The 8,740-nt window shown below is 50.5% G+C and overlaps 1 protein-coding gene across 4 annotated transcripts; it reads right to left on the bottom strand.

The window, feature by feature from the left end:
* Window positions 1-297: 297 nt before the first annotated feature.
* On the bottom strand, window positions 298-8,514 carry EOMES (eomesodermin). Of its 4 annotated transcripts, none has more exons than XM_043509001.1 (6): window positions 8,490-8,514; window positions 4,248-4,402; window positions 3,617-3,738; window positions 3,020-3,178; window positions 2,860-2,921; window positions 298-2,141 (listed from the first exon to the last, which is right to left on the bottom strand). In XM_043509001.1, exons 2-6 carry the CDS (start codon window positions 4,396-4,398, stop codon window positions 1,406-1,408), a joined length of 1,230 nt encoding a protein of 409 aa, XP_043364936.1. In that variant the 5' UTR covers window positions 4,399-4,402; window positions 8,490-8,514; the 3' UTR covers window positions 298-1,405. The 4 variants fall into 4 exon arrangements, with proteins under 4 accessions (XP_043364936.1, XP_043364937.1, XP_038249359.1 ...); XM_043509002.1 differs by lacking the exon at window positions 8,490-8,514 and adding an exon at window positions 6,472-6,490; XM_038393431.2 differs by lacking the exon at window positions 8,490-8,514 and adding an exon at window positions 5,584-6,439.
* Window positions 8,515-8,740: the final 226 nt, after the last annotated feature.

Here is an 8,740-nt window from a genome sequence, read left to right as displayed (position 1 = left end):
TCGACTTCTCCGACTGCCCCTGCCTGGGTTTGGAAGAGTCAGAACGTCCCCCTTCGAGGTTACCCGCCCCCAAGTTCTTCAGGGAGCAGGTCACACAAAATTACTCCCTCCCCGCTATTAAGACCTTTGGTAAAATAGCCTGACTGACCCATACCCTTAGGAGACTTAGAACTGCCCCCAAAAAAGCATCCGGTGTGAGAATCCGCCCTAACTGCTAGGAGGCACAACTATACACTCCTTCCACAATAACTTTAGAGGGAGGGGAAAGGAAAAAAAAAAAAAAAAAAAGACCCATTCTTGCCCCAGCACACATCACATTTATTTAAAAATTACTACTATGTACATAGAAAAAAATCCAAGAGAAACGTTTTCAGAAATTTGTGCGCCAGTGCTTTAGGGTTTGCATTATTTTGAAACATCTGAAACTAGTTGCAAGAAGAGTGGATAAATTACATCACTTTCAAGTTAATACAGGGCAGCTGAAAAAACCACTTTACCTACAAATCAATATAGATACCTTTTGATATACTTTCAGCAATGCATTTTTTAATGCTCCAATAAGCTAAATTTGCTGGATCAAAAATGCTCTTAGAAGGCCAAAGCACCAACTTCATATGATCCCAACCAGAGGTCTATATGTAGACTATTTATACAATGTATTCCACAGTACTCTACAGTGTACCTAGACAAATACAGCTGTACACTTTGTCTTTTTTTGGCCACCTCCATAGAGTTCACTTCTCATAACAAACCTCTCCTCCCCCCACAATTAAGTCATTTTATCCCACCCACGTTAAAGAAAGCCAGATTTGATCATCAAACCCAGGGCCTGGGCAGCAGGGTGTTCAAGTCAAAACTTCGTTCATAAAATTATTTTTTAAAAGTAATCCTCCCTTCTTGTGTTATCTTCTGTCCAAGCAGCCCTAACTGAACTGAGTTAGAGGCTTCTGATTGGGCTGCTGATAGAGTAGGCCTCACCAACACTATCTGAAGCACAGTGTAGCAGTTCCAGACACTTTTCTCAGAGACCTAGACACAAAAAGAGTTTAGGATAAAAAAAACCCCATCTCTCCTGTTTGGTAATGCATAGCACTTATCCCTAGGCCACTGGGCCAGCCAAACTGTACATTTTAGTGTCTCCAATAAATAATCCACATTGTAAAAAACAGGATCTTGCTAACAATCCCCTTACTGTTCCTTCCAAAAGTTAAGATCAAATTATAATATACTTCCTTCCCCACCCAGTTACCTTCAGTAGTCAAAAAGCTTTGGCACCTTCTATAGAATTGCACAAACAATTCACGGTGGAAGGCAAGAGCCTTTTTGGCAACTTTTATGTAGAAAAACAAAGAAAAAACCCCAAAGCCACCCTGAAAATTTAGCCAAATTGGGATGAAATAATGTTCTAAGTAGTAGTATAGAAAGCATAGTAGCCCATGCCTTTTGAAGCGTCTTTGCTATAGTCCTCAGCATTCATGTCTTCACATTTCATTGTTGGAGAATTTTCATTGCTGGAAGTGCTGGGAGAGAGTCGTCTTCTCTTACAAGCACTAGTGTAGACGCCAGAATCATTTGAATCTAGAGATTTTATGGAAGGTGGCGTCTCTATCCAGGATGAGCTGATTTCTTCTTTCACCTTCTCCTTGGGAAGATGGTCTTGGGAGAAACCTGGGGGACTTGTTCGGGAGGTCCAAGGTAACCCAGTCGCCATTTTTCTCTGATAAGAACCTCTGCTTCCCCAGCCTGCCATGGAAGGGAATGTTGGATCAGGATAATATCCCAAAGCATGGGATGTCTGCAAGGGAAGGGATTTAATGCCATAGGGGAGCAAGGTGCTAGAAGAATATTCTGTTTCATAGGAGTTCATGTCCAGTTTGTTGGTACCAGGCTGCTGCACAGGAGTAACAAACCATCTCTGGGGAGGATTGGCCACCTCTTCATTCTGCTGGGGAGAGAGTAGGCCATTGGTCTGCGGTACAGTTCTCTCACCATTGTAAAATCTGGCTGGTGGCAAGTTGTTGACAAACTGTTCCTGGAAGAATGGTTGCATGCTGTACCGGGCTCCTGGGACAATCTGGTGGGATCTAGGAGAATCCGTGGGAGATGGAGTTAATCTGTCATTTTCTGAAGCTGTGTACATGCTACAATATAAAAGAGAAATGCTAAGTGTTGGTCTTTACAATTCCATGTACTATTAAAAGTAGACAGGGACTGAACTATGTGCCAAAGGATAAAAATCTGGGATTTAGGACACTTGATACATTCTGCAAGATCAAAGTCCAGTTTCACCTTGGACCTCAACTCAAGAGACACTTCCAAGCCTTAAATTCTAAGTACAGCTCCTTTTAATATAGCATACACATATGCTTTGAAAAACCAACTTCTTTCACATATTCTTAACATACCAAAAATGTGACCAGCACCTTTTCAAGATGCATCTATAGATTTTTTTTTTTTAAATATTTTTAGACTAAAGTAAACAATGAACTTCTCCCTTGTGCCAAGATAGATTAAACGAATACCACACACTACCCTGGATCTTTTGGGTGAGACTTTAAAACTAAGAGGCGATAACTACTCTGTATAGGGTTGTGTCAGCTTGTTTAGACTAAATTTACGGTCACCCATCAGAAGACAGATATGGTACACATACAAAAGGGATTTAAAAATCTAATTAAAGCTAGGAAAAAGTTGCACTATCTATTGAAGTTGTGGATATAGCTTATCCCTGAAAATAAAAGCAATGGTTCTAAGTTGTTTTAAAAAAAAAAAAATGGAAGTCTTTCTACAAACAGGCCAGAACTATGCCTCCTAAATGGAGGCAGATTAGATTGCGGTAGGAATAAAAGTTATACTTACGAATCATAGTTGTCCCTGAAGCCTTTTGCAAAAGGATTATGGTCAATTTTAAGCTGAGTGATCTAGGCGGGGGGAAAGATGGAATTGATGCAATTTAGAAATTTAACTCAAGCACCTTCCACCATAGTTTTCCCCAAGTTTAAACCCCCTCATGACTTACATCAGTGTTTTGATATGCAGTAACTGCTATGAACTGAGTTTCCGGGAAAATAAATGTCTGAGTCTTTGAAGAGTCATTCAGATCTTCAACCCCATCTTCCGTTACTTCCACAATATGAAGTCGAGGTTGGTACTTGTGTAGAGACTGAAGTACTATCATCTAGAAGAAACAATGCATAAAAGTATAGTATATTGTTTAGATAAAAGGCACCTAAAACTAAAGTGCTAACCATAGGGGAGAAAAATCAGATGTTTGGAAGCTGGTCATTTAGCCTTCAGACTCTCACAAGGAGTTTGCAAGGTGTGATCCTCAATTTAACCAGACTGTGGATAATAGCTTTAGGAGTACAGTGGCACAAAATTCACTGCTCTGAGAGAACTATAGAGTACATATAGACTACGTTATGCACTGACTAAACAAAAGGGGGAAGTTTTTCATCCCATATCTGTTAAGATCATTGAACTTAAACAGATTCAAATGAATTTCAATTTTTTGAGGTTACTATAGATCTGCAAGATAGGAGTCATGAAGCCCTGAAAACCCAATCACTATTTGATGCTGCTTTCTTGAGTTAGAGGCTATTTATCAGTTATTTACCTGAGTACTATTATTGTTAGCACCTTTGTTATTGGTTAGTTTTAGTTTTCCAAAAGAGATCTCCTGCCTCATCCAGTGAGCCCCAGTGTTTGGGGACTCAGGGTGAACATACATTTTGTTGCCTAGGAGAGAGAAGAGAGGCAAATGTAAGGAATACAAGAACAGTCCTGTATGCACAATTCAGGAAGCAGATATTGGAGTGACAAGGATCATCTTTGGCACCAGCCATGGGACAAAGGGAGGGGAGGCAGATGCACTGTAAGCTAGTCCCTGGGTGCTGCTGGATTCCCGGAAGGACAAGCTTACCCCTTTGTATATTAAATTCTGTGAAATTTCATTTAGTGCCCAGCTGGGCTTGGGGACAGCACAGGGCCCTACCTGCAGAGGGGCAGGGAGGCCATGGCAGGGCCATCTTCCAGCCCAGGGGTTTCTCACCCGCGTTGAAACCCTTCACCTCCCTTGAAAGGGAGTGGAGCGTTTGGGGCTGGCCCTGCAAACGTCCCATGGGACGCGCTTCCGGGCCTGGCCATTGCTCAGCGGCCGCAGGGAAGAGCTAGCGGGGGGAGCACGCCCCGTGGCCGGGCTGGCTTGGGATCGGGAGCCGGTTTCCCAGAGGCGGGCCACAAGGTACCTTGCATGTTGTTGTCCGCTTTCCCACACGTCACCCACTTGCCCCCCTGGAAGCGCCAGTGGTTGGGATCGGCCAGCACCACCTCCACGAACACGTTGTAATGGGCCGCGGGGCTGAGGCCGGTGATGTTGAAGCTCAGGAAGGGAAACATCCGCCTGCGAGGGGAAAAACGCGGAGAGCGACAAAGTCAGCGGCGCGCCCAGGGACGCCACGGAAGGGCTCTGAGCCAGAGCTCAGGGACCGGCTCCGGGTCTGCCCGCTGGGGCGCGGGGCTTGGCTCGGGGCGCTCCGCGAGTCACCGGGACGTGTGGAGCCCAAGCAGTCTGCGGGGGGAAACTGAGGCAGAGACTGGATTTCCCCAGCCGGCTGCCTTCGGAAGGTCGCAGCCAGGGGTCTCTCAGCGGCTCTTGGGGTCCAAATCGGCCTCGGCTTTGGGGGGCCCGGCCGTTTCCACTTCGGATTCGTTATCAAGGCGGCGAGATTTCAACCCCCACGGCGCTGCCCGCTCTCCCTGCTCCCTTCCCCTCCCTGCTATACGTCTTCTCCCCCCGACAGCCGGCGCGAAGAAAACCTCAGCAAGAGCCACATTTCTGGCTCCTTCCCCCCCCCCCCCCGCAAGGAGCCATCCGCCTCCCACCCATTCCCCGCCACTGCCCCGCGGACAGGCAGTTTTCCTGCTAAGAGACTGGCCCTAACGGGACCCCCCCCCCACACACACACACAATTACACGTACTGAATCCCCCACCCCCAGCCCGCAACCCGATTCGCTTCCCCGGGAGCTGCGAGTTCCGCGCAAACCCTTCCCGCAGCCCCGCACGGGGACGGGCTCCGGCGGCTTAGAGAAGAAAACCGGCCCGGCCCCAGAACCCCGGCGCTTGTTGGGCTCCGCTGCCCGCGACCCTCGCCCAAGCCCGGGGCGACCCCGAATTAGCGCAAATCCTCCCCGGGGGCCGAGCGGGGAGGCGCCGTTTAAATGGCCATTCCCCGGCTCCCGTCGAGTTTCACTAGCAAAAAAAGGAGCGTTGGGTCGGGTTGGTTTGTAACGTGGCAAAAAATTAACCCCCCTCCCCCCCCCGCCGCGGCTCAGGGCGGCTCGGGGCTCCAGATCGCCCTCGAGAACCGAGATGTGTAAAACGAAGCGGGAAGAGCCCGAAGCCCCCCAGGCGAGCCCCCCGCAGAAGCCGCTTTGGCGGGCGGCGAGCCCGGAGCCCCCTTGACGCCCAGGGCTGGCACCGGGGGCACAGAAGGAATCGGTGGGGTGGGTTGTAGCCGGGCGCCTGTCACCCGCTGTGGGGCTTGGGGATCCCCGCACACCCGGCCCGGGCCCCTCCGTACCTGCCCTGCTTGGTGATGATCATCTCCGTCTGGTGCCGGTGGAACTTGAGCCAGAGCGGGCGGTTGCAGAGGAAGACCTGCGCCCGGAGCCCCGGCCCCGAGCCGGGCACGGCTAAGGCGCCCAGCCCGCCGCAGGAGCCCGCCGCCGGGTAGGGGCTGTACAGGGGCCCCGACGCCCCCTGGCCGTACTGGTAGCCGCCGCCGCCGCCGCCGCCGCCCCCGAACTGCGCCCGGCCGCCCGGGGAGCACACGGCGGCCGAGAAGCCCCCCGGGGACAGCACGGAGCCGTAGGGGTAGCGCGCCCCGCCGGGCGATGGGTAGACGGAGCCGTGCTGCGCCGCCGGGTAGGGGAAGAGCGAGCAGGGCCCGCCCAGCTCGGCCCCCTGCGGCCCGGGGGACTGCAGGTAGTAGCGCTCGGCGCTCAGGCTCTCCAGCGGGTAGCGGGCGGCGGCGGCCGGGGGCAGCTCAGCCTCCCCGCAAGGGGCCGCCTTGCGGCCGTCCGGGGCGCCCTGCTTGGAGCCCGCGCCGGGGAAGGGCTCGCCGGCCTCCGCCTCGCTCAGCATGCCCGGCCCGGCGCTGCCGCCGCCGCCCTTCTTGGGCCCCTTGTCCAAGTCCAGGCGCTGCGGGGAGCCGGAGCTGGGCTGGCTGCGGTGGCCGCCGCGGGCGCCGCCGCTCTCCGGCGGGTAGAAGGGGGGCCCGGCCAGGCTCGCGGCGCTGGCCAAGAGCTGCTCCCCTAGCTGCATCCTCTCCAGCGCCAGTCGGGAGGGAGCCTGGGGCTGCTCGGGAGCGGGGCTCTCCCAGGGAGGGAAAGTGCCGAGCCGCACGGCCCCCCCCCCCCCCGCCCGGAAAGCTCCCCTGCAACGCCCCCCCCCCGACTCCTGCTTCTACCTTCCCCACTGAAAACAGCCACCTCTGCTGCTGAATTAAACGGAGACTATTTATATAGGCACGCTGGGCTCCTCAGGCCGCCGGGGAGGGGCTTGGGGAGGTCTAGTTCGTGGCAGCCCCCTTCATCCTGGCTGGCCCATTGGCTGGTTTCTGTGACACTAATTTAATTAGACAGCTACTAATTGGAACAAGTCACCTGTGACTCCATTCCCGCCCCCCACCCCCTTTAACTGGCTCCTGAGGGGAGATCAAAATCGCTTCGTGTCCTGCTTTGGTAAAGGGAGAGGGGACGCAGGAACTTGAACTGGATTTCTTGGTGGCTAGGGTGATCTACTTTGGATTTTACCCCGCCGCCAGGCGTTAGCAAAATGATGATCTCTTAATAAAGATGATGCAGGCCTCTTAGATAATAGCTGCTTGGGTATAAAGAAAAGGATCCTGCATGTGGAAGACTTTAATGGGAAGAAAGCAACTTTCAGAGGGGGGAGAGAGAAGATCTGGACAAAATGTCAGGTTGCATCCTGAAATCCATGTAGTTATATAGCCTTAAAGATCCACGGATTTTGCTCCCCTGTGCCTTCGTAGACGGTGTTTAACATTTAGCGAGCGAGACATCTGCGATTATCGTTGCCAGCCAAGAAACGAGATCCACATTTCATTTAAATTTGATGGGCGAGATTAAAGGCTCTCAAGAGCAGTCTCGCCCCTGAAACAATTCAGCCTGTTCTGCAGCCATGCCAGCTAGGGTAGAAACGCCTTTATACCAAAGATCAGAGCATCATTTACATCAGGATGACCCAGAGCTCTTACACCTTATCAGGGGCTTCTCTTTCAAGCAACTCTAAGGGCTGTTTTGCTATTTCAATTCTACCCTTCCCTCTTCCCTCCCCCCCCCACAAAATAAATAAATAGCTAACATTTATTTGCTTCAATAATCCGGTGCTGCAAAACGGAATTGTATTTTAATTGTCTGATCGATTCCTTGTTTTAACAATTCCAGATGAAGAATTTTATATGTCTCCCCATCATTGATACAGCGGGTGGTTTGTTTTAACCCCGACAGAGGAAGAGCTAGAATGTAAGAAGAATTAGATTGATTTCTGATTTTTAGAAGGCAGAGCATGGACTCATGACTGAAATGGAGAGAGGTTGGTAGCCCCTTCGACCTCTTTTCGTGCAGATGTCTAAACTGCCATGACTTCAACAGAATGAATATTCCTAACATCCAATTTTTAAAGCAAATTATAAAAAAAAAAACAAAAACAACCCAATATGTCGTTGCTGGAAAAAAGGCGAACGAAGCATATTCACTATGAATTAACAGTTACTAATACATAATAATCCAAACTCCAGTCACGCTTGGTCTGACTGCCTGGAGCAACTCCTTCGGGATTTTGATTTTTTTTTTTAATATAACAGGTTGACAAGGTCACATTAAGCCAAGATAACGCGCTCACAATTAACGAAACCCGCGCATCCCCGTGGAACAGAATACATTTTTCTAGCTTTACAAAACTTTTACAGTTACAGGAACTCCGATGCTATTTGGTGCCGGGCTTGTTTGTAAACATTAGCCAAAGGTTTGGTTAAAGGACGGTAGGCAAAGAGGCTAGATGATCAGTTTTAAGGGCAGCTGATGTGCACTTAGTATGTAATGATCAGAAGCGGAAGAAAGAAGCGAAACGCTCGCAAATACTTAAGCACTAAATTTAAACTGTAGCGCAACAAAACGCATGGGGAGATGGTAAAGCGGCAGCTGGTGCTGCAGGACAGGTCGGCTCACAGCCTGCAGTTATCACTGTCATCTGCCACCCCGGTTCGCCCAGTCTCGCTCTTGTAAAGTTTTGCCTCACTTTTTGCTGTGCAAACGAAAAAGACAAACCATTTGCCAAGTCCGGAGCCCGGGCGTTCAGCGGAGACCTGCCTGCGCTGAAGTGCTGAGCGCTTCGACCGCGGCTATTTCTCTCGGCAAGGTGATGGTTTTGTTCTGGGGGGAGAAGAGCGGAGCAGATACAAACCATTCAGCCGGATCTTCCCTAGTAATGGACTGCAAAGCGAACTGCAGACCTCACCTCATTTACTATTCAATAGCAAAGTGACCACCGCTCATGAAAGGGGGGCGTAACTGTGATCAAAATTCCTTCCACGTGTGGAACATGCAGCGCACGGAACAGATTCTGAAAAACGTCTAGCTGGCAAAGGTTTCTATATAGCGCCTATAAGCCCCACGATCTAAGCGCTCCACAGACATTTCTATTTCATATTCTCT

The sequence above is a fragment of the Dermochelys coriacea genome, chromosome 2 (assembly GCF_009764565.3).
Source record: "Dermochelys coriacea isolate rDerCor1 chromosome 2, rDerCor1.pri.v4, whole genome shotgun sequence".
Classification (NCBI taxonomy): Eukaryota; Metazoa; Chordata; order Testudines; family Dermochelyidae; genus Dermochelys; species Dermochelys coriacea.
This window is presented reverse-complemented; position numbering and strand designations above follow the sequence as displayed.

What these genes read in the sequence shown, in the direction of transcription:
- EOMES (XM_038393431.2), bottom strand. Translation starts at nt 6,326, where the DNA reads ATGCAGCTAGGGGAGCAGCTCTTGGCCAGCGCCGCGAGCCTGGCCGGG. An exon ending in AGCGGACAACAACATGCAAG is followed by an intron (nt 3,739 to 4,247) that starts GTACCTTGTGGC and finishes TCTCTCTCCTAG; the next exon opens with GCAACAAAATGTATGTTCAC. An exon ending in CTAACAATAATAGTACTCAG is followed by an intron (nt 3,179 to 3,616) that starts GTAAATAACTGA and finishes TGTTTCTTCTAG; the next exon opens with ATGATAGTACTTCAGTCTCT.